Here is a 25,385-nt window from a genome sequence, read left to right as displayed (position 1 = left end):
AAGCATTATCAGACAAATGGACAATGTTGTAGATGAGATATTGCTCAGGTGTCCACACACTTATGACCATGAAAAAGATACTTAGAGAGATAAAGGCTATAAAGAATAAATGCAGAATCAGCCCCACGACAACAAAACACAAACATGCCGTACGTCGCTGCTCTGTCTATCATGTGTTTGTTTTTACAGGTAACATACCATGGTCTATGGAGCATGACATCTTCTGTTGAATATCAACTGATTCCCTGTTGAAATGCAACTGCATAACTACTGATAGCTTAGAGTGTCAACAGTGAACTATCAAAATAAAGAGTTACCAACAACATTTCTTTATATGAAAAAGTTACGAACTATAGCTTTAACCATTCTGGTGCCAATTAGTCAATTCACATCTCTTTATATACTTTACATAGCAGAGAACATGTGATTCTCTTTACTTTCAGTTATGGCCTGCTGAATGCTTTCAAATACAAGAAAAGAGAACAAGATAGATTGTCATTCATGCGTACAAATAAATATGTATGCTGAGTGTGTATTACGGTGGGGAAAAAATCAAACTGATTCTGATTCTGAGTGTGTTTTTCATTTCAGGGAAAGAGAAAGCGATAGAAGGAGAAGGAGAGGGTGAAGAGGTCGATGCCGTACTCATGATCGTTCTCTGTTCTACGGAGCGGAACGTCATTTATCATGAGCTGGCAGCAGATTTCTCTCAGAGGAAACATTCACCAGGCAAGGAGAAGGATGCTTTTGCTTTCCTCTGTCTGCATCTGATATGGAAACTGAAAAATCAAACGCTGTGTGTATTCATCTTATGCCTGTGGATCTGTGGTGTGTTAATCTGTCTGGTGGTGATCATTCCTTTTAAATAGTTTATTTCTTCTAATTTGTTCAAATGAATAATTGAATGTAAGATCAGTGTCTGTTGGTGGTACCATATCTTCTTTCTTTGGACTTTTATGTTGGGTGTGTTGAGCCTCACTGGGAATACAGACCAAATTGATTCTCAGACTACACTGCCACCAGCTGATGGAAACACACATAATAGGCCTTTTCATTGACATGGTATAGGGATAGAAAAAATAAATGCTATAGGCTACTATGTACCATAGGTATAGGACAAATGGTTACACACTTTTAATTTGAAAATCATCGCACACTGTTTGAAGACTTCCGAGAGTGAAAATGAAATTCATTCTGTGTATCCTGAAATATGTATCAGAGAGAGCACATAATATTTGCTGAATTAATCTCCTCAGTAAAGTCTTATTGGCAGAGAATCGAGGGCCCGAAGGTTTTCAGTTCACTTCAGGAAAAATTCATAAAAGCAGCTCATCTTCCATCTCCATCTTCTCTAGTCCCTGCCCACCGAGGACCATGTTTAGCCTACTCTAAAATACAATAATAAAACTTCCCTTCTCCCTCAGAGATGACTCAGCTATTGACCCCCTCGCTCTCTCTCTCTCTCTCTCTCTCTCTCTCTCTCTCTCTCTCTCTCTCTCTCTCTCTCTCTCTCTCTCTATCGTGCACACACACACACACACACACACACACACACACACACACACACACACACACACACACACACTATCTCTGTTCTTTCAGGGGAGACAGGAAAGGAGGAAGAGGAAGTTCAGAAATGACACGTTTCTCCTGTTTGGAAGAGATTTGTGTTTTCATTTTGATGCTTCCTGAAGGCATCAGTCAAGAGGGACACACTCTGATTTGACAAATGCATCAATACATCCCCTCTCACTTCTCTGTGTCTCCAAACACAGTGTCCTACTGTCTCTGAGTCATCATTGTTATACTGAGAGGCAGCTCCAGAAAACAGAACCTGAAAACAGAAGCAGCTTTGTGAGATCAAAAGTCTGTACTGTATGTTGCAACTGTACAAATGGTTGTATTAAGAGTATACAAATGGTTAAATTTAAACATAAAAGCTGTCCTTTAAGAATCCCTATTTCATGATGTTATCATGCAATTCATGTATACACTATAATCTAGATTGATCATAACAGTAACAGGTCACTTAATAATTCCCTTTGAAATGTAGCCTAAAATAGAGGATAGTACATTCACTCTAAAGTACTTCATATATTTCGAATGAATTTTATTTTTGAAGTACAACTATTATTGAGAATTTTTTTTATATATATTTTTTTTCTTTTAGTATTTTTTCAGTGAATGTAGGCCTACTGTAAAAACCACATACCTATTAGAAAAATGTATTCGTTTACATTTCAGTAGGCTATCTCATCATATATATCGCTGCAGCGCCCCCCTGTGGCCACGTGGACTCTGCACGCTGCGGTTTCCAAGGGAGGAAACCGCACACGGAGGACAGGTGGATCTGATGGTCAAACTCACACAGCGAGAGATGGGTCCACAGCGGAAACTAGGTGGTCTACTCTTCAAGATAAAAGCACGAAATTAACCTTCAGGATGGAAAAGTTGGGTTATATGTTTGTTAGGCCTATGTTATATTTCTACTTTGGTTCTGAATACTTCCACCACTTATCAACCTCACCTCGACATCAGCATTGTCGACAGTTATTTTCTGGTTAACTTTGTTTAAAATGCCCCTTGGTGGGTGATAATCTATACAACATGTTAGAATAATTAAGGGCACCAAGCAGCACAGACGCAGATCAAGGGTGAACAAAGGTAACCTCTGACCTGCATATTGTTGACAGGCATCAGATATGTGACATCACATACTTTTGCAGGGCGAGCTCCTGGCAACATACCTTAACATGAAAGACTTTAATATGACAGCTAGGCCTCATTATGTTTAACTATTTTTAGACAATATAAAGTTAATCTTCCTGTTTAGAGGTGTGTATACACCTTATACCTGCACATACCAATACACCTCAGGGGAAAACACCCTGTAAACCTCACATAGTCGGTGCTGCTTAAAATAAATATATCAAAATAAATGGTATTTTTAAAATGTCATAACTATGCTGAGATATAATTTTGCATATATTGTATTAGTATTTTACCCGGTAAACTCATTAGAAATTACGCTTCTGTTCATTATAAAGCTTTATAATTAGTAGCCTATTACTGATGGATGGGTGTGTGAGTGTTTAAAATAAAATCCTGTATCACATTTATTTTCAACCAAAATGTTTTATAACATTTATTCATAAATTAATGTTTTTTGTAAATGGGTTTATATGAGCTATCTTTTTTTTTTCTTCCTACCTGATCCAATTTTTGTTAGGTGATCACTTTTATTTTGAAATTCAAACCTGGAAACGTGTCATCCGTGCAGCGTTGTACAGTCAGCGGTGAGCTGTGCGTCTGTCTGTCTGTCCGTACGGAGATGAACGCACACCGGTGCTGGCTGCAGGCGTGTGGAGAGGGGTCGCGGATTGATATGTCTTCCACCGTTTATTAAACTCTTGCGTTTGTCATGTTTGAAAACTGGACCTTTTCTCAAAACGTTTGACGGATTTTGTTTTTTAAAAACCCGGTGCAAAGATGTTGACAGACATGCTTGTGGAGCAGGAATTCGAAATCAAGGAGGAGGAACCGTGGTACGACAAGCAAGACCTTGAACATGGTACAATTTCCTTTCATTCTTTGTGTGTGGAGCCTTAAAGATAAAGAACCACATTGATGATTTTATTGATCAAAATCAGGGACATCACAGCTGTAATGGGCTACATGAATGTATAGGCTACAGTACATTTAGCTAATTTGTCACATTTTAATCCCAACATTGAGACCTGCAGGTGCACAGATGGTTCAATTTGTTACAATTTTCTATGTGATTTTCCTGTACCTACAATTTTAATTATGTCTAGTCAGCATGTTGAAATTTTAGTCTAGTTGGAGATGAAGCTCCTTGACAGGCTAGAGAAAGGGCAGCAGTCAGCAGGACATTCACATATGCGGCAAAGTGAAAAAACTGAAAAGCTCTGTCAGTCATAAAGTAATGGCTCAGACTTCATACATCCCATTTTGTCTTTGTTGCAAGCGTTTACATTAAGGCATATGGCTTTGTGTGTGTGCGCGCATCCCCAAGTGTGTAATTTTTACTTTAAATTTCAAATGTTTGATGATAGATGACAGAAGTGCAAACGATAAGGGGCTAGGTTATTGTCTGAATCAGGTAAATGTATAGGAAAAATAAGAATTATTTAGTGTGTGTGTGTGTGTGTGTGTGTGTGTGTGTGTGTGTGTGTGTGTGTGTGTGTGTGTGTGTGTGTGTGTGTGTGTGTGTGTGTGTGTGTGTGTGTGTGTGTGTGTGTGTGTGTGTGTGTGTGTGTGTGTGTGTGTGTGTGTGTGTGTGTGTGTGTGTGTGTGTGTGTGTGTGTGTGTGTGTGTGTGTGTGTGATGTTCTACATTTAGCCTTACTATCATTGTAATGGTACACTGTTTTTTCAAGGAAATATGACAAAATTCAAGTTCTGATTTCCTTTTTTACTTTAATTGACATAATATTCCATAGTGTATAAAAGTTTTTTATTTAGTTAAATATACAATTACCTGAAGTTGTGTTTATTCTTTTGGGTTGGGAAACTGTGATGATATTGTAAAAAAAAAAAAATAAGACAATTTTCAAGTAAAATACAAAGATATTAGAAAAACTGCATGTTAGAATGGTGGGTCTCAGACAATGGCACACATTTTATTAAGGTCCCAATGTGTCCACATGGTCAGTGGTACTAAACTGTGTCTCTGTCGTTTCCCCCAAAGACCTGCAGCTGGCGGCGGAGCTCGGGAAGACGCTCCTGGAGAGGAACAGAGAGCTGGAGCAAGGTCTGCAGCAGATGTACACAACCAACCAGGAACAACTGCAGGAGATAGAGGTGAAGAGAGACGTCTCAATGTTAACCCTTAATCTGGTTTTTCCTGGGTGGTGGAAGTGTTCAAACTGCCAGTGAAGTAACTGATTTCCTCTAAAATGCAGCAATACATTGGACCATCACAGGTTGGATGTTGCATCACAAAGACACTACATAGAACTTAAAAGTAGAGTTTACAGATCCTCTGCATTTTCAAAATAAATCATTTAACTCTTTTTGTCGACAGATTATTCTTTAAAAAAACAAAATGATCATCAATCAAAGATGATAAAGATAGTGCTCTTTGTAGTAATGATAGAAGCAAAACATTAGTTATTGAGTCTATTGTTTACAATGACAATAACGTTATTTATGAAGTGTATCAGGTCTAAATGAAGGAACTGGCTGGTGATTATTTGGTTTACCTATATGATTGACTATATGTAGCTTGTTTGCATATTGACAATATTTTTATTTCTCGACATACAGAAGAACAAATGTGCAACATTATGGAAAGCATCACCACCATTTTTTTTTAATCATAATTGGTTATTTCCTATAAAGATACAGATATATATACATGTATATAAATAAAGCAAATAGCATTCATATTTTTGGTACACTTGTTTTTTTCTTCTCTGTGTCTGCTGGGCTTAAAGTAGATGTTTGATCAAATCATTAGTTCAAACTAAAATGACAGAAAATCAAGATGTCTATCTTTAGGTTTTACAAATGGTCTTAGTTTTAAGTAGTGTTTGAGTAATTATTGGTACTAAATCCTTCCCCTGATTGTCACCGCAGACACACTAAAATAGTCTACCCTACGACCTCCACTGGATACTCGTTATGTCACAAGTCTGATTCCAGCTCACAACCTGTGTTCCAATTACTCAATTACCTGCTTTGTTCTTTTTCTCACTCGCTTTTCCTGGAACAAAGGGCGTCTAAATGTAGCAGGAAGACGCCTAAAAAATAACCCTTTAAAAAATACACCAATCTGTTAAACTATGACTTATTGTATGTCCATGTAATTCATTGACTCTCGGATGTTTTTGTCCAGTATAACTTGTGCTCGAGTCTGACCTGTTGTCAATGTGAAGTTGATGTTCAGTGTTCATTTTTTTCACCTGCAAGATTATGTAACCAAAGGTTCACCTATGTGTCCTGGCTGATAAGATAACCTGTTCTTAAAGGAGCTACTGATTAGAAATGTTAAGGGGAAAACAAACGTTAGATTGTCAATTTGCAAATCATGATAATAATAATTGGGATTGGGGGTTTGATTTTTTTTATGGTGCTTATCAGATATCAGACTGACGTCACCGATCCACGTACTAATCCATATTTCATTGGCTAACCAGATTAATCCAGGTCCCCTTTCACAACATTCCCGGCTTTGACTTCAATCATGCCGTTTGTTTCTTTACAATTGGTCTGTCTGCATTAACACACCGCCTGACTTGATTCGTCCTGTTCAGTTTTAAAAGTAGCCGTTTTTGATAGGGTTTTTGATAGTGTTTTGATTTCTCTGCACAGTTCTTGCACTTTTTTTTCAAATATTCCCCTTCCCCTCCCCCCTCTGTCTCCTCTATAGTACCTGGCGAAGCAGGTGGACCTCCTCCGACAGGTCAACGACCAACATGCCAAAGTGTACGAGCAGCTGGACATGTCCGCCAGAGAGCTGGAGCAGAGCAACCGCAAACTGGTGCTGGACAACCGCAACGCCAAGCACAAGATCCAGGGGTAAGGGACTGGGGCATGGTCTGCTACAGAAAAGGATAGGCAGATTTTCTTTTTTTTTCCTGTTTTCCAGTTTTATATTCAAGACATGTACATACAGAACAAAACAAAACAAGAGAAAAAAGATTATGAAACAGGAAGACATAATATTATTGGTTCAATCTACATGGTGTTACATAGTGTGGTGTTACAAGAGCACAATATATAAGTAAAGAGCTTGAGATTATCCCTACAGAAATGACCACTCATTGATCTTTGAAATGGTTGGTGAAACATTTAAACATGTGCTGGGTCCCCTGGAGCGGTGGAAGTGTATCCTTTTCATCTGTATGATTGTTATCATTTCATTGAGCCCTTTCTGGAAGCAGTGGGGTATTTGCAAAAATTTTGGCCCAAAATGTCCCTGATTTGCGACCTAACCAGCTGGTTTTTCTGTATGCAGGCTGACAGAGACGGTGGAGCAGCTACAGGCGCAGGTGGAGGAGCTGCAGCATCAGGTGGAACAGATGAAGTTGAGTCCATCCCAGTCTCACAAGCCTCCACACAGGGAAAGATGGCCGCCGCGCAGTGCTCAGAGCGTGTCCTGTCTGAAGGAACTGCAGAACACACTCAGGTGAGACAGGTACACTACACAACAGTAGCACTGGAAAGATCATACGATGCACTCAATCAGTGGACAGACAGATTAGCTTTGATTATCAATGGATACCTAAGAAGTAAAGAGTTCAGACAAAAAGGCGGTATATCAGTCAATTTCTCTGCAGAAAATGAGCCGAGAATAGTTTTGATAATGGATTATTAGTTTTCAATAATACATTTTGAATAAAAAAATGTATGAAGCGAGAATTCCATAATTACCAGGTTTCAGCCTATTTTCTCTCTTTATATCATTTTAAGTTGAATATCTTTGACTTGTTGAGTGTTTGCCTCAGATAACAAGCAATTTGACTTGTTGAGTGTTTGCCTCAGATAACAAGCAATTTAAAGGAAACGTTTGACATTTTGGGAAACGCACTTCTTCTCTTTTGTCGATATTTGGGAGGAAAAGATGGATGTCTGTACTGTATTATGAAGCTTAGCCAGGAGAATGTTCTTTTAGCTTAAGCTAAAAGGCTGCAAATATCAAGTATTGATGTTGTTGTGTTTTTAATTATCTTTGGATAAAGGCAGGCTAGCTAACTAGCTGTCGGCTGTCTTCTCCTTAAATGTCACTTTTCAAGAAAGTAAAATAGCTTTTCATTGAAGTTGTCACATTGGGTTCAGCAAACTAGCAAGGGAAATTTCCCTAAATGTTTTTGTTACATAAACATTTATTGATAATGAAAATAATAATTTGTTGCAGCATAATCATACACAGTGGACATGTCCAATAAACTAATCCAGAGACCAGTTTAGGTCCTTTATACTTTGTCCTAGTAGCAAGACCAATGTACCTTAATTAATTACCTGCTAGTTAACAGACTCATTAACTGATAATAATTACTGCTTGCTGGTGATGGTGGCAGAAAATCATTTAGCTCAAGTGTGTCAGAGAGCTTAGAAAATGAGCACACAAATTAAACATTATAAAAATGTTTAATATAAAAAAAATTCCTCAATGTGATTAAAAGAAAAAACACCTTGCGTTGCACTGATCCATAAGGTCTAAGTGGGTTTCAAGAGGGGAAGCAGCAAAGCCTCCTGGATTTTGCTCGACCCCCATGTGGGCTAATCCCACTAGCTGGCAGTCGACGACGTCTCCGTCACAGCCGTGTGTGTGTGTGTGTGTGTGTGTGTGTGTGTGTGTGTGTGTGTGTGTGTGTGTGTGTGTGTGTGTGTGTGTGTGTGTGTGTGTGTGTGTGTGTGTGTGTGTGTGTGTGTGTGTGTGTGTGTGTGTGTGTGTGTGTGTGTGTGTGTGTGTGTGTGTGTGTGTGTGTGTGTGTGTGTGTGTGTGTGTGTGTGTGTGTGTGTGTGTGTGTGTGTGTGTGTGTGTGTGTGTGTGTGTGTGTGTGTGTGTGTGTGTGTGTGTGTGTGTGTGTAATCTTGTTAGGACTGCGCACTGGAAAACATCCAGGTCAGGTGGATGAAACCTGGCTGATAAACTGGACACAGTGTGCAGGGCTAGGTGGTGCGGTTGGAAGGAGAGGGCTCAAAGTCTGAGCTGGAAATTGTGAAAATTATCGCACTGATTCTTCAGCTGATTTCTAATCTACTCATGCTACTGACACGTCTTTGTTTCCTTGCTCAGTGACATTGTATTGGCCTGTGTGCTGCTTCTTATTACATCATACGGCTGTGTACCGGTTTAATTTATTAGGTAAACATTCTGTTTATGGATATTAGTATATGTATATATAAATAATGTACTTCAAAATTTGCACAATTAATACCACAGAGATCCAGACGAAAAGATACTGTAGGGTAGGTATACACAAAGAGCAGAAATAAATAAATACATTTAGTTAATTTGAATCTCCAAGACATTTACAAAACATAGAACATTTCTGTCCATTTAAACACCACATTATACATCAACAGTGTATGAGTCTGATTTGGCTTGTGACCTTTGCTACATATCGTCATCACTTCTTTCAGCTGTGGATTTCCTGTCACCTTTCACTTTGTTTCACCTAATTATAAAGCAGATAAGTGACAGATAAAATGCCAACGTCAGCTGTGAAAGAGAAGACTGTGTGTGGTATAATAAAGTTTACTATTATTTCAATGATTTGGATAACGTGGTTGCACCGATCTTAGCCAAGAAACAGTCCCGTAAAACCTTTCGGACCTGTTTCATTTGGTCAGAACCAGGCTAATTGTTTCCCTCTGTTTTCAGTCTTTATGCTAAGCTAAGCTAGTCACTTTCTGGCTCTCCCTACAGACATTTGTACAGCAGCAACAATCTTCTGATCTAAAGTATTTCCTAAAACGTCAAACTGTTTCTTTTGTAGACGAATATAGTCTAGTGAAAAGAGAGAATTTTTTTTTTTTTAATCTCATAAATCAAGGTCTATTTTTAAAAACAAATTACAAAATGAGTGTATTTGTAAATGCATGTGTCTCTGTGCAGGTGGGACTATGAAGCTGATGACCTGGAGACCTTGAACACATCATGGCACGAGGAGGAGCAGGCGTCGCTGCGTGAGTCCCTGCGCACGCTGCAGACTCAGTTTGCCGGTGAACGCGCTCGCCGGGAAGAGACGGAGCGCGAGGCCGGGATGCTCGCCGGAGAGAACGCAGCTCTGGAGCAACAGCTGGCCAAGATGGAGGGCTGTCAGGTACGTGAGGGTTTCATATTCATTGAGGGCATTCATATCAATTATAATGAGACAGTTTTACGGCTAGTTTAACCCAACAACAGCTTTTTATTCTATAATTAAAAAAACATAAATTCCATAAGAAATAAAAACAAAAACACTTCCTCTAAAATCAAGAAAAAACAACTGTGGCAAGAGCACTCTTTGCATCAATGAATCATTGTTGTTCACACTCAGACTTACAATTTGAGTTCTTCTTCTTTGACTTCATCTCTTTTTCTAAATCGTTGTTCTCTCTCTCCTCCAGGCCAGAGTAGCCGAGCTGGAGCGTGAGGCCCAGGAGCTGCGTCAGCTCTGGAAATCTGAATCCTCCAGGAGATCCACGGGGGCCGACACCATCCACGGCCTGCTGCCCAACTCCATGTTCCTCAACCACGAGGAGGAGAGTGACTGTGACCCGGCTGCGACCAAGAGCCCCTGGGTGCTGAAGCGTTGGGACAGCGAGCGGCTGATGAAAGTATCCCAGGTTCCTGACTCTCCGGAACGGGTCTACGACCACGAGTGCTCCTGCGTGCGCCGGGCTGCGGTGGTGAAGTACCGCGGGGTCTCTCTGCTGAACGAAGTGGACGCCCAGTACAGTGCCTTGCAGGTGAAGTACGATGAGCTGTTGCAGCGCTGTCACCCAGGGCAACAGCAAGAGGAGGAGGAGGAGGAGGAAGATGAAGACGAGCATATACACAAGTCTGTTCAGACGGCCTGTCTGGCCACAGCCCTGGCAGACATGGCAGACTTTGAGGACGACTTTCACCAGCCCGAGTACAAGGAACTTTTTCGGGAAATTTTCTCCCGCATTCAGAAAACCAAAGAGGACCTGATTGAGAACAGGGGGAGAGCCTCAGGTGAAGAAGCGCTGCCTGTTCTGCATTAGCTAAAGCTGCAAGATGAGTGATTGTCTTCCACTTAAAGGTGGAGTCAGTAATTATTCTGGAGAACGAATCAGTGAATATCTCCTCACTATCCGCTACCTGTAGCCTACCTACAAAAGAAATCCAGTGTTAATACAATGCCAAGGCTCTGGAAACGCGCATGTGGCTAGCTACGGTGGGCCCCTTTGTTTACATACCTGTTTACAGAGCCTAGGCTGTGTACTAACACCATTTATTTATTTATTTTCAATAATCGTTGACTCCACCTTTTAAGACTACCCAGCAGCACATGAAGCTAACAAACTACACACTTTAGTGTATGCGAGTTATCGCCAAGCATAGGAGGGGTTAAGAGATAAGAGTGATGCAGGAACATAATGGCCAGACACCAGCAGCCTTGGTCTCCTTGACGTGCCTCAGTTTGCACAGAAACACCAGTGCCTAAACGCTGCCGTCTCTGCTGTACAATCACTCTACCTCACTTTGCACAGCCCTGCTGCTCCCAAAACAAGCTCAGTCCTTTGTCGTCTCGCAGGGTTTCCTATAATTTCCCAGAAAGGGAATGCTAGGAAGATATGAAGATATTAAGAGGGAATTTGGTAAAGAAAAAAAATGACTAAATTGGTGCGCTACCTATTAAAATATTTTGTATTGCTGGCATACAAGCTCCCAGATCAGAAGGGAGTGACGTCTGCAAACGGTAGAATTCAATATGATAGAAGGCTGAGAAGAAAACCATCAAATATTCAAACTGGAGAAGCTTCCATACTCTTAATTTATTGCAGATTCATTATCTGCTGATCCAGAATTACACACATACCTTTTGGAAACTTGACAAAATGATTATCAGTAAACGTAAGGATCCATAAAATAGAATGCCACTGCAGTTTTTCTTTGGTTTACTGAGCTCCTATGATCTAATGTGAATTTCTTTTTAATATACCTTTTTCTTTGCAACTATATCCAAAAAAAGAGGTGGGGAAAAAAAGAGAAAAGGACCTTTCCAGGTGACAGTTGTGCCTGTGCCTGTAAGAGCAACCAATGTAAGAATGACTACTGTAGTGTCATATGATGTTGTACTGGTGAAGGAGTTTATACTATTAGAAGCTGGTGATTCAAGGTGCTAATATACTGTATGCATTGATATATTGGGATTTTTTGTAATTGTAACATTTATTTCTCTATACTTGATTATTGTATGATAGGTTAGATGACGTGAGTGAATGTTATATGAAAGGGGAAGTCTGACTGTCTATGTACTTGATAATGGAACGGCCTCCTCATGTATTAACCTGGAGACGCTGTGTTTGATTGGAAGCTTTTTCTCTACAGCGGTTCTGTTGCTATTGCTGCCTCACTTCCTTTGTTTTTGTTATGCTTAAGACTGTGCAAATAGTTCGTAGATTGAAAAAAATAAATCACATAGATAAGCACTTTAGGTTTGCACTAAAAAGCATTTTTATCAGTACTGTTTTGACACTTGAAATGACTGTCATATGTACTCATTAAGTGCTACCAGAGCTGGATAATCTACTGTCTCATGTATGTACCATGTATTTCATGATTGGACCTCATGTTGTTGCTCTGAGCCATAAAACATGACGCAAGCTGAGTCTGCCTTTTTTTTTTTTTTCTGTCACTCGTAACTTATTCATAGAGGTGGTGTCAAAGTTTAACAGGGACATCATAAATCACTGATAAACTTAAATTAAATTATATAATAGTTTTTATTTCCATCTGATGTAATAACACTGCTTTGATGTCTGACATGCTGCTGTTGGACTTCAGACGAGCTAGACACATCAGCCTGAAAATAAAACGTATAAACAGTTGAAATTGTGCATGGAACATCCCTCAGCTCCATGGGAAATGGTGTTTCTATGGCTGTATAATAGCTCAATTAAATGATAGCACAAAAACAGGTAAATGTGGGGTGTATCAATAATGTGCACATTAATTTCAGGGGGAAGGTATGAATTACAAAATATTTAAGGTGACAATCTTGTCAATTGGTTTGAGCAAAAGTTTAAAAAAAAAAATTTAAAAGTAATATTACTTGAAAAAGAAACCTCTCCTTTGGATTTCAAAGAGGCCAAAATAAGATGTGATACAATCCTGGGGCCTATTGCATAAAAGTGAAATAAAGACATCCAGGGAGATTGATAAAGCCAGCCTTGACAAAGTCTAGCCTGGGCACTTTGGATTAGTCAGTTGCATAAACGCCAATCCAGGATGTAAAGGGGCTGCTTTGTCAAGCCAGGTGTAAGTAATTTTGTTAAGTGCCAGCCCACAGCTTTCAGAAGTAGACCCAAAGATCGAATACAGATTTACTGATGGAAAAATGGAAAAGACGGCCCATTTTCCCACAATGCCTTGCTAGTTTAAACCGTAAGTGAGGGGGAAGTTCATTTCATACAGGACATGTATTCTCTGCCAACTGTTCTTGATGTCCCTGCATTGTTTTATGATAAAATAGTTGACAGTGAGCAGTCTGCAGGTGCATCTAAAAAATTGAATATCATGGAAAGTCCATTCAAAAAGTGAAACTTTCATAGATTCTCTACACAAAGTGAAATATGTCAGGCCTTTTTTTGGATGATTGATCATGGAATAAAAAATCCAGTATCTCAAAATGTTAGAATATTGCATACAACCAATCAGAAAAAGGATTTATAATACAGAAATGTAGACCTTCTGAAAAGTATGTTTATTCTAGATTCATTTCACTTAATGTGTAATGAATCTATAAGTTAAATATAAGTTTAACTTGTTGAATTAAATTACAGAAAAAAGGAAATTTTCATTGATATTGAATTTTGTTTTAGATGCACCTCGATATAGTGATAAGTACAAAGTGAATTTATTTGATCCACACTTGCAACGTCATCTGCCATCGATAATCAATTGTATAAATATAGCCTGCAATATTGAACATCAATTATTATAATTTATATCATTGCATCTTAATCTAATTATAATTAAGTTAATTATAAATGGTTCAGGTTAAATAAATAAAAAAGAGCTATTTAACTAAATGACAATGCAGTCTTTTATGTGGTACCTTAAAACAGGCTAATGAAAATAAAGCAATACACAGAAGATCATGGAATAACTGTTAATCACCTTGATTTCAGATCGGAGTGACAGCTGACTGAGCCAGTCAGGCAACAGAATAAGTTTATCCTTTACGTTTAGCCTGGTCGGGACCAGGCTAAACATAAAGGATAAATCTCCATGGTAACTTCTGTCCCTCCGCTTTTATGCAACCGGATCATGGCTAACGCAAGCCAGGATAACCGAAATATCCTAGGTTAATCCCTTATCCTAGTTTTATGCAATAGGCCCCAGATTATGGTTTTGAGATTTCTCCCTCTTTGTTCAGATGATTACATCCATAAATGTGCACACAAAGTTGAAGTTGTAATTTAACTTTGTACCAAACAGACTGTTTTTCTTTATGTAACTAAATGAAATATTACACTGGGATCTGGTTTAAAAAAAAAAGTTTCCCTTACTGACTATATTAATGACAAAAAAACACATCACAAGTAGATATATTTATTGAGCAAAGTCACAAACCAATGAAAGAGTGTATGATGTTGATGTACAACTAAAATTAGCCTGAAATTCAGAAAATTGTATTTTCGATTTTAAGGATGGGTGTGAGTTTGTCCTGAATGCCTTGTGAGGCAGAGGCACTTTGGATGGAGGCTCAACATAGCAGCATGGTAAATACAGAAAACCAATTGATGATGAAATTATGACACTTTAACTCACACTTGCATCTTTATTGGCCATCATCAAAATCTGTCTCAGAAATGAAAAAAAAAAAACTATATTAACCAGAAACAAACCTCAACATCAAACCGTCTTTTATTCCACTTTTTCCTTTAATTCTATATTTCAGCACACATTGGACTGAAAGATACAGCAATGTAGGAAAAGCCACATGTTTCTTGGTAGCAGTTCAAGGTCCATGATTGCCAAAAAAAAAACAGTAAGTGATATCGGTTGTAAATCGTGCGCATGGTGACAGTCGGGAACTTTATTCCTTCCCTTTTTGTTTGTTTGCTGACTCATAAGTTTGGCAATGTTTCCGTAAATGCCTTCATACTTTTTAAATAGTTGTATCAGTCAACCTCAAAGCTAACCCCTTTCTCGTGTATCGAGGGTGGATGAAAAATAAATCAGGTTTTCTTTTTTAGAAGTTTTTTTTACTCACAGGGCCTTAGACAATGTTTTCTTTGATGATGATACCAGAAAGTAAAACATTTGCAAATCAGGAATAAGATGAAAGCACTTTGAGCCACAGCAGCGTTCAATAGTAAACACTATCCTGATATGGTAAAAGTTGAATTAAAAAAATCAAATGTGAGGTCATAAATCCAAACCGTATATATATATATAGTCATTTCTTCAGTTTTAATATTCACATTTCCTCCCTCTGACACTCCAGCTCCCAGTGTGAGTATGTGAGGAGTTTCTATCCACCGCGCTTGCATCAGAGAGCTCGGGTTCATGTCGAGAAATGCTTCAGTTGAAATGAGAAAATCTTCTGAGCGCAGTGCGGCTGACATCTTTTGTTCTCCAATCGCCTTGGCCCTCGAGAGCTGGGCGAGCTGTGATTGGCTCTCATCTGTCCGACTGCCCTCCCACTGGACAACCGGGAGAGGATTTGATTGGCTGACGGTGACCGTAAGGGGGGGCAGGGCTCTCAGGGTCAGGACTGTATTGTTCCCTTGAGGTACCACATCCCCGCGTGGCTGCTGCAGCAGTCCTGTAATACATGTGTTAGATCAGAGTTAAAAAATAACCTTTAAAAAATGAATTATAATAAAATGTTTATATTCAGTCCTCATTCATTCATCATTCATCTTACATGGAGCACCCGGTCAATCTCGGCCTTAGAGGGGTTTTCAAACTCCTGCGCCAGTTTGGCCTGGACCATGTTCCTCCTGACTCGGTAGTTCTTGGTGAACAGGTCGTACAACAGCCGCCGGTGCTGCAGTGAGAAAAACACATCACACCAGTTAAACCACTAATAAGAATATATTAGCATTATGTGAAAATACACTTAATAGGCTACTCTGTGTTGGTGAAATTTAAAGCACTAAAAAAACGGTAAAATACCTAGCATGTTTTTTTGTAACATCTTACAATGACTTCAGTCCTGTCAAGAAATAGTCTGGCAGACTGGCGCGTGTACATTTCTGTAAAACCACAACTTGAGTACAGTTTTTGTAACCAGACAAGATTCAAAGGTGTTAATTAATGAGCTTTAGAAGCACTGACAGAGCCAGGCTAGCTTTTGCCCTCCAGGTCCAGTTTTTGTGCTAAGCTAACTGATATTAAATGAGAGTTTATTAATCTTCTCCGCCAACTCTCAGCATAAAGCCTAGTCATCTTGAGGAAGTTGTTGCAGGTGGTCTAGTGCAGACATTAGCAGCTTAAATACCACAAGGCGCCATCATTATACTCAGTGTGTAGCTTTGACACAAATTGAGGTCGGCAAAGAAGACCGTGTCCTGTTTCTCTCTCGTGTGGCGTGCTGCAATAAGGCAACTAGCCAATCACTGCACGGACACACATTCTGAAACTCATGAGAACTTCAGTTATGGCTGAAGGCTTTGACTTGTGGTTTGAGGCTCGTTTGTGAAGATGTGTCTACATGTGGTGTGAGACGAGAAGGATATTGACAAACCATGAAGCTTGTTCATAAAGTATCAGTGTTTACCTTGTCAAACTCGTCTCCGGTCTCCCACAAACCAAACACCTTCTGTTCGTCAGAGGCTGCTTTGCTCTGAGCAGGAAACTACAGTCAGAAGGAAACAGCCACGTTAGAAAAGCATTTGACCAAACTTTGAACCTGCTTATTCGTCCCTCTCAATGACGCAAAGCAAGAAGCTACAAGGTTCTGTTTGCATTGGCATCAATATGTTTGTAACCATAATAAATTATGCATGTTCGTAAATCGGTGATTATCTCCTCACGATCCGCTACCTGTCCGTACTGTGTGTGCGCTGTAAAAAATCTTGTAAAAATCTCATGATGAAACACAGCCTTGGCTTTGTAAAGGATATGTAAACAAAAAGCATGTTAACAAAGGGGCCCACCAGAGATAGCAAATGCCAGTCTATAAAGCCTATTTTCAGCCTAAATTCACAGATTGACAAAAAGCGTTCTCTAGAATCCACCTTTAAACACATTAAAGTAAACTTGTCAAGAGTCAAATTGCTTTCTTTTCGCTTTGACACTTAATTATCTGTTAATTTGAGCTCTTGCCCAAATATCAAGCTAAGAACAAGAGGACTAGCGCCGCGGTGACCAGACGGACCAAAGCAGGATTACGCTCCAGACACAATGCAATGTCTCAAAACTGATTCGAGAACAGTCAGACATCCAAACAAAAATGCTCATGGTGCCGTAGAAAGCGAAAAACTGATTCCAGATCTGCCTGCGTTTGCCAACAACAAACCGCCTAATCCCCCCCTGCCCCCTGAGTGGTAATGAGCTTTACTTTGAGGCTAATAATCTGTTGCATAACAAAGATGGCGGCCGGCCATTCCCCACCCTACGGCATTTGAAATCCCCCATCTTTAAGGACACAGCTGGGATAAGACATAAGCCAAGAGGACAGGAGTGGACAGGCTGCTTAAAAGGAACAGGGGCATGTGTCACGGACCACTCCCTGCCCTATGAGCAAACGGCACGCTGTAGTAACACAACAATACCAGATTAAATCCATCTACACGAACCAGCCTAAAAACAGCACCAGGTCTAAAGTCTCAACATAGAGGGATCAGGTGAATGCCGGAACCTGGTTGGAACCTGAGAAGCAAGAATGCAGCGACTGCTTCGGAGGCAACAGTGCGCTCACAAGCAAGAACGACCGTTAATGTCGTTATTCTGTTGGTGAAAACCGATAGCGTCATTCAAGCTGGTAGAGTAGAAAAAAGCCCTGTTTGAGCACCCAAAGGCAGGAGTAGAGTAGACGCAGCTCTTCATCAAACACAAAGGGGATTCTAACCCAATGTGCAGGTGAAACAATGTTCCCTCAGTTCTGATTGTTCCTGAGCCCATTTGAACAGAAATTCATTTGAGCGTTTGTAAGGGAGGGACATTTAATAGTAACCAGGCAGAATAATAGTCATTAATCGATCCTGCAGAAACTATGTCACTTTTACTGTCTTTCCCAAATCAGTGATAACACTGCAAAAAACTAAATCACCGCTTTTCTAATTCAGCTAATTGCATGTATGTTCATGTAACAGGGCTGCTGACTTAGCCGTCTCCAATGTCCTGCCTGAAAGCAATATGGACTGTTTTTCAGCTGTTTTGAAAACTTTTGCGACACAACCCCACACACACGCAGCCCCTTGTCGGTCTGTACGTGATCTTATAGTGACAAACACAGAGAGGGAAGCAAAACCGTGGCATCCAGTGTGAGCTAATTGTAGTTTATCATCCCAAACTTTGTAAATCCTGAGTTTTTTTTGAGCACAGCAGACCCCCTCCTCCTGTAATACTCACAGGCACGTTTATTTGTTTGCACTGGCTCGACAGTATAGCGTCCTGTAGCATGTGGTCAGAGACAGAGTGGAAGACGCTGCGTCCCGCGGGCATGGAGGCCAGGTGCAGGTTGAACAGCCTCTTGAACTCGCTCAGCGTCAGGACAAAGTGCTTCCTGAAAGTCTTTCTCACAAACTCCTGCAGCTCCAGCGACGACGTGTCTGCGGGACTGCCTCCGTTACCGTTGGTGTGGTCGCCGGGGTAACCGTTGAGCGAGCCGTTGGGGATGGCCGAAGAAGAAGACGTGTCCATGGGCTCGTCTTCCCTGTCGCTGACCGCTTCCTGTTTGACGTGGACGCCGCCGGGCGACTTCTTGGCGTCGCGTTCCTTCTGCTTCTCTTGAGCGCGCTCCTGAGCCATCTTCAGACGCTGCTCCCCGCTGATATGGACAGGCTCTGCAATACAACACAGACATCAGTTGAAAGTGAGAAGACTTACTTCTGCTGAATATTTTTATTGTGTGTAATGTATGAACAGTTTATAAACATAAAAACACACACCTGGCTGAGGGGAATTCTTAGGGATGAAGTCTTCTTTAGAGAAGTTAAAGACTTTTTCCAACCTTAAAAAGGAAGACAATAGATTAATATAATTACATTTAGTACTTCCTAAATTAAAAATAAATTATCTATTATACCTAGTATGTGTATATGTATACATTTAAGTATGTATGTGTATAAGTATGTGGATGTATGTGCATGTTTATGTATGTGTACATATACTGTACATGTAATCATATGGGTTGTGTATATGATATTATCTGAATGAACCCCCAACACTTTGTTTTGCTCCATGGCGCACTGTCTGGGGAAGGGGGGGTTGGGGGGGTGGGGTACCGTTGTGTGATGTTTGTCCTGGTATGTTTTGTAGATGTTTGATTTTGGAAATAAATATAAATTTTAAAAACTAATAAATAAATCTCTAGGCAAGATGTTTCAGGACCTTCAGTTAAAGAAACTAAAAATAAACCTTCCCACTGCTTCTGTGGGTGTAACCTACTTGCTCTGGATACCAAGCCACAGCATGTGTTGCCTGTGGGCGATATCTTGGTGTTTCTTAATGAATTCTGCGTCGGTAGGCAACATGAACTCCCAGCCCCGGTTGACCCGAGGGACTGCCACGTGTTCCAGGAACTCCTTGACATCTTCTGGAGGAAGCTGAGGGAGACGCAGGGAGAGAGCAGGTTAGGTCTGTGTTACCTGGATCAACCCCAGAGCTGAGGCCTCAGGGGGACAGAGGCAAGTTAGAGCGAGTGTTCAAAGACACTGATCAGCATCTATAGGACTGTGGAAGACTGAGAACGTCCAAGGTGAAGGAGAAGGTGCACAAAGACCTAAAAAAAAACCCTGAATGAAATGCAATTATTTGTGAAGAAAGATGTACAATTCAGGTAATGCCTTCAGTTGTCATGCCCGGGCAGGAACAAATCGGTCATTTTAGGATTATGTCCTTGTGGTGTGTGATCCTTACTTTGATGATGGACGTAATCTCCTTTCTCATCACAGAGCGCTCCAGCGTGAACCTCCACATCTACGAAAGGGAACAACTCAAGTCACTATGGCTTTAGAATACATATATGCTTGACCACACTGAAAGAAAAAAATCAGGCCTTTCATTGTAATACATTGGGTGATTTAATAAAAAGAAAAAAAACACTCACCACAAAGTCTCTGCCCCGACAGAGCACTTCAGCGGGGACCCCACTGTGAGGACTGCAGGTGTTCTTAGGATACAGAACATCACTGGAGAAAGACATAGAGAAACATCACTTATCTGCCTGGACCGAGAGTTTCTGTGACATTTACAGACCCTTCATTTAATATGCACTGAGGCTACTTGGTCTCACCTCTTTACAACCCAGTTCCCCTGAACCAGCAGCGCCACCTGCTGGATGCAGCGCAGCACTGAGGTGGAGTCTGTGCCGGAGGCGAGCAGGCCCATCAGGTTAGCAAACGGCATCACTTTGACTGAAGAAGAGGAAAGAGAACCACAGTGAAGGTTGCTGTAAATATGATGCAGTTCACAACACATGATGAAATAGTGTTGTGACAATAAGAACAAGCTTAAACCAAGAAGCTGATCTGAGTGAAAACTAAAAACCAGGAAGAGATAACAAAACCCTAAACTAATTCACTAAATAATTCTGTGACAGGAGGAGAGAGTCTAACGTCTGGCATTCATGCTAATGCTTTGTTGCCCCCATCTGGCTAAAAGAAGAACTGCATGGGTAAAAATAATAATAAAAATAAAGATAAAAAAATAATGCATATGTCAGATGTCACAGCCCTACTATATACAAAGAGAAATGTGAACTTGTGTCAGCTTACCGTTCTTCATCAGGGTCTTGACTTGGTCTCCCAGAGGCAGCGTGCGGAGTTGAGCCATGGAGAGAACATTACTGGGCCCAACAGGCTTTATACTGACACACAGAAGGAACAGATGGAAAGGAGAATGTTAATGAAGTGTCTCTGGGATGGTCTTCCTGTTTAAATCTCATGTTTACATAAAGAAGTGTGTGGAATACTTACACTTTTTCCTCTGCGAGAGGGGGCATCAGCATGGCCAGGTACTCCCTGCAAAGACAGGATAATGATTCAGAGAGAGAGCATTTGCAAGCAGACCAATGAAGTGAAGAGATTGCTTTGTAATTAATTTCTGTACGGCAGAATAATAAATTGAGGTGAGTGAATATGGACAGCCAGGGGAGACATTACTGGCTCTATCTAAAATCAGAAGGAGTTGGCAAAGAACAAACTTAGAAATAATCTAACGAAACCAAAGTCATGACATGTTCTCAAATGTCACCGATTAATACTCACTTGGGAGATTTGACCAGTTCAGAGTTCTCCGAGGCGTCCACTGACTGGCAGAACATGTACTGCCTTTCATGCTCCGAGCGACTGTCCTGAATTTAACAAAAATGATACAGAGCAAACTGATGGTACCAACACTTCACAACAAGATTTGTAGACAACAACAGAGTACATGTGGACAGGTGTTGAAAACTAGCATTTATGCTAATACACTGAAAACAATGCATCTGGTTCGTCCAATGACATTGTCATGTTCATGTCAAATAAAATCTACTACTACTACATTGTCGTCCCACTAGCTCAGTAACATAACCAGATAGAGGAAAATACAAGCCAGGGGTGTGTGATATGATGATATAAGACCGTGAACGATTAGAATGTGTCAATGATCCGTCAATCCATAGGGATCGTTTGGATTCTATTTTTTGCAGTTCCACGCTCAGACACGCAATGCTTTTTTTCCCTCAACCAAATCACACCTTTTGCAATTAGTTTCTATGCCTCGCTTAGATGCATGCAGATGAAATAGTCTTGAAAATTAAAGAAGAAAAAAATTGCGATATTATATTTGACATATTGCCCACCCCCATTATGTTTACTCATATTTGAATTCATATTCTTAAAAAGGGATGAATGTTCCTTCTACTGACCTTGACTCCGTGGTAGTGCAGGTGAACCCAGGGCTCCTCCGCCTGTTTCCTCTGGAGGAACTCATACGACTGGATCCTCCTCTGTCGGGCCTGTTCCGACTCGGGGCGGGAAAACCTTACCTGGGGGAAAAGAAAAATGATAAGAAATGATGAGTTTACATTGAGGCATAAGAGTCAGTGTAAAAATTAGGTTTTATGCGTAAGTGTCCTCACCGTAATGGCCTTCACGTCCTCCTCAGCTTCATCCTGGGAGGAATCTCCACCTAAAGACGTTACACATGTATCAGTCAACATCACCTGATCCAACCAGCTGGCAAAATGATTCAAGCTGTTCTTTTTAAATTGAACAATGACCTAAATTATACTAATTATGAACTTGTTAAATAAAATAAAGTGCAGAAACACCAGCTTATAAGTGTGCATAATCATATGTGATTCTAATGATGAACCCCCGGTATGAACAAATCTAAAATGAAAAATGAATGCTTTACACAGTAAAAAATAAAAAAGTGTCAATTATTTTGTTGTCTGTTTAAAAATAAATGTTTACAATTATACACAGAAAAGCAGTATATGTGTATTTAAATCTATTTATGTTAGGATATTAGTTTTGTGAATGAGGAGATCTAATTTGAATCCTAATAAATGTCCCCATGATTGTATGTTAAATCTGTAAATAAATGAGAAAGGGAAAAAATTAAATTAAATTGAAAAGCAGACCCACCCTCATTGGCCGCCTCCCTCTCTCTGGTTTTGGTGTCGGCCTTGTCCAGGTACGAGAAGCTCGGTCTCATCTGGAGGATTCCAGTCAGAGGAGTGACGTGAAGCTCACCTATAAACATCAAGAATTAAACTATCAGAAACAAACATCCTACATTTGAGCAGTAATAACACAGCGATGGTCTATTATGGATATCTGCTTATCTTAAACATTACAGCCAGTACAATTGTGGGACAGGAGGACTCCTAAAGATAAGATAAGAAATTCACATGGACTCTGTGAACACACGGGTGACCTTTGTTCATTTACAAGCAGCAGGTCAAACCAACCAAAACAAAGGCATAGAGTTAAACATGGACGACAGAATAAGATCGGACCTTTGCGAAACACAGCAGCAGCATATCTGGAGGTGTTGGTGGTGGCCTGGATGGAAGTGAAGCTCTGCTTATCCATCATTTTCCTGCAGAAGAAAAGTGAAAGAAGAACGCTCAGTCAAAACTTCTCTTCTGGACAATAATGCAATTCAGCAGCTGTTTATCTTATACTAAAGTAATAGTTTGACTATTTTGGAAATACACTAGAAATGCACTAGACATTAGAGACATACGCTGAATATGTGTTGGTTTCTTCATAAGTTGTGCCGTCTACGTTCAGAGCAATCTGCTCTCCTTTGCTGCGGCAGTAGTTTGGACTCATTGTGTTGATGGCCATTTCCAACTCCACCTGTATTATGAAAGGTTAAAAAAATAAAACATTACAAACTATTACTACTCGGAAGGATAATTGAATTAGAAAAGGTAATTATTTTCTTTTTTTAACCTTTTGTTGTTTGGGTTTGATCTTGGCCGATAAGTGGTTGACATCATCATAGGTCATAGTGGATGGTCGGACGGGGTACTGTGTCAGAAACAACAACAAAGGTGATTAGTGCTGCTCACAAAGGGAGTCCTACTCATCAGCAGTAAGCACAACAAAAGGGAAACGTTACCTGGAAAAGATAGAGCTTATCTGAGAGGCTTTTGGCGAGGTACACATCAATCTAAAAGAGAAGAGAAACATCGATCAAAGTTATTTTCTGGCTAAACAAAGTACTTTTATCTCATTGGGGTTATCTTAAAAGCTTACAACAGTGTTGGATATTCTCAGTCATCGATGGTAGCAATTAAAATTTTAATTGTGAATCTGATTAATAATTCAACACAAAAGGTTGACTGTTGAATTTCCATTATCAGAATAATAAAAACAATTCACAAGTGACATGACAAATCTGTTGAACACTTTAATGTAGAGTCCTTTAATGACCGATACATTTTTAACTGTTATAGTCATGTACACAGCTTGCCGCATCACAGAAATCCCTGACATCAAAAATGAACCTGGTGCAGTGTGTTAGATAGATTTAAGATTAGCTAGGAGAGAACTTGCATATGATTAGGCACCAGTATTAGCAGATAGTGTGAGTAGGAGAATATGCTATATTCGAGGCCTATTTCAGAGGCATTTCTGCAGACGTATGCTTTCACTTCGGGCCTATAGATGGACATACCTCTTCTATAATGGGGTCATCATCCTCCCCGCTGGCCATGTTGATGTGAACAGAGCTTGCAGGAGGACAGAAGGAGCGGCAGCAGATCTCAGAGATCCAACCTGGACACACAAGGACAAACTTCACTGTTACTGTTAAGTGGCTACACCCAGATTAATTTATAACAAAGAAAGCATATGACGCACAGCTGGTGCAAGTACTAAGTGATTCAGCAAATCAAGCAGCTTAGATCAGAAATACACTTTGTGTGAGTCTGATTCTAGGTTTTAATTTTCAGGGAATAATGTAGCAGAAAGTCCATCCTAAATTAACCCATTATAGAAATCAAACCATCAAAAACCTTACATAAGTAAGTAGCAGACAGCCAGACAATGATCATGCAGTGCAAGTGATGCTATCTGTGACAGGTAAAACTCACATGATGTAAGACAATGGCAATGCAAAAAAAGAAAGGCTGCTCCGAATGCAAACACTGTGTGACAGCTGATATACAATAACTGACACGTCAAACAGCTATCTCAGGTAGGCTACTCATAATACTCGTTATAGGACATTCCTCTGTAAATACAAAAGTCCTATGGCTACGCTAGCAAACCGTTCAGCTACTTCTCACAGGCCTGGGCTAACTACACTGCGGGTTAAATTTCCATTCAGACACGTAATTATAGACATGTAAAATAAAGTAAGACAGGGGGCAAAACACTAAGCACTTGCCTTAAAATGTAAACAAACGTAAAAGCAACGAAACCGGCTTATGTGCAGGTAACCTAGCAACTTTAGGCTAGCATTAGCAAGTTAGCTCGGCGTGCTAACATACACATGCCAGTCATAATAACACTTTGTCACCATGAGGTTAATTTTCCAGGTTATATTTTCTACTAAACCGAATCCAGGCTGGATTTGACATCTCACCTGCGCTCTACCTGTGTATCATTCGTGTGTGAAACAGTCCGGGACGTGGTGCGTATAGAGAGGGGGCAGGAGCAGAGTGAACTCCGGTTAACGCAGCTGAAAGTCTGCCGTTGTCAGTACCATGTTGACGCTGCTGCTCCACACGTGGGGAGGAGCCCGTGCCCATAATGCAAAGCGACAACAGTGTACACGCTGTCTTTTTGTCTATTGTTTCTCTAACTTAGATTATTTTTCAATTCCAACTGTAAGCATCCATAGAGGAGTTTCATTGGTATACACTTTTATTCATTATTAGGTGAGCACATTTTGACCAAACGGCACGAAAACGTATTGGCAGCGGAGGGATTCGAACCCTCGCCTCCGAAGAGACTGGAGCCTTAATCCAGCGCCTTAGACCGCTCGGCCACGCTACCGTGTGGGGCCTGAGTCTGGGACGCCATTTTAATACAAGAGTACATTTTGTATCGTTAGGG

General features: G+C 40.3%; 2 protein-coding genes across 3 annotated transcripts; one reads left to right on the top strand and one right to left on the bottom strand.

Moving 5' to 3' along the window:
* Positions 1-3,437: 3,437 nt before the first annotated feature.
* LOC307267083 (cerebellar degeneration-related protein 2-like) lies at positions 3,438-10,703 on the top strand (the record flags this gene model as incomplete). The annotated part of the gene is made up of 6 exons (XM_080049290.1): positions 3,438-3,571; positions 4,711-4,823; positions 6,394-6,542; positions 6,982-7,152; positions 9,589-9,796; positions 10,083-10,703. Exons 1-6 carry the CDS (start codon positions 3,490-3,492, stop codon positions 10,701-10,703), a joined length of 1,344 nt encoding a protein of 447 aa, XP_079905416.1. The 5' UTR covers positions 3,438-3,489.
* Positions 10,704-14,245: 3,542 nt separating this feature from the next.
* Positions 14,246-25,015, bottom strand: polr3e (polymerase (RNA) III (DNA directed) polypeptide E). Of its 2 annotated transcripts, none has more exons than XM_080049089.1 (21): positions 24,913-25,015; positions 24,001-24,101; positions 23,443-23,493; positions 23,274-23,351; positions 23,062-23,177; positions 22,832-22,914; positions 22,458-22,565; positions 21,947-21,996; positions 21,734-21,853; positions 21,090-21,175; positions 20,799-20,843; positions 20,598-20,689; positions 20,117-20,237; positions 19,931-20,012; positions 19,741-19,800; positions 19,270-19,427; positions 18,771-18,832; positions 18,232-18,665; positions 16,436-16,513; positions 15,581-15,703; positions 14,246-15,478 (listed from the first exon to the last, which is right to left on the bottom strand). In XM_080049089.1, exons 2-21 carry the CDS (start codon positions 24,037-24,039, stop codon positions 15,422-15,424), a joined length of 2,043 nt encoding a protein of 680 aa, XP_079905215.1. In that variant the 5' UTR covers positions 24,040-24,101; positions 24,913-25,015; the 3' UTR covers positions 14,246-15,421. The 2 variants fall into 2 exon arrangements, with proteins under 2 accessions (XP_079905215.1, XP_079905216.1); XM_080049090.1 differs by having other exon boundaries at positions 24,924-24,999.
* Between the last annotated feature and the right edge of the window lie 370 nt (positions 25,016-25,385).

Source organism: Ammodytes marinus (genome assembly GCF_949987685.1).
Source record: "Ammodytes marinus genome assembly, chromosome: 20".
NCBI classification, from domain to species: domain Eukaryota; kingdom Metazoa; phylum Chordata; class Actinopteri; order Uranoscopiformes; family Ammodytidae; genus Ammodytes; species Ammodytes marinus.
This window is presented reverse-complemented; position numbering and strand designations above follow the sequence as displayed.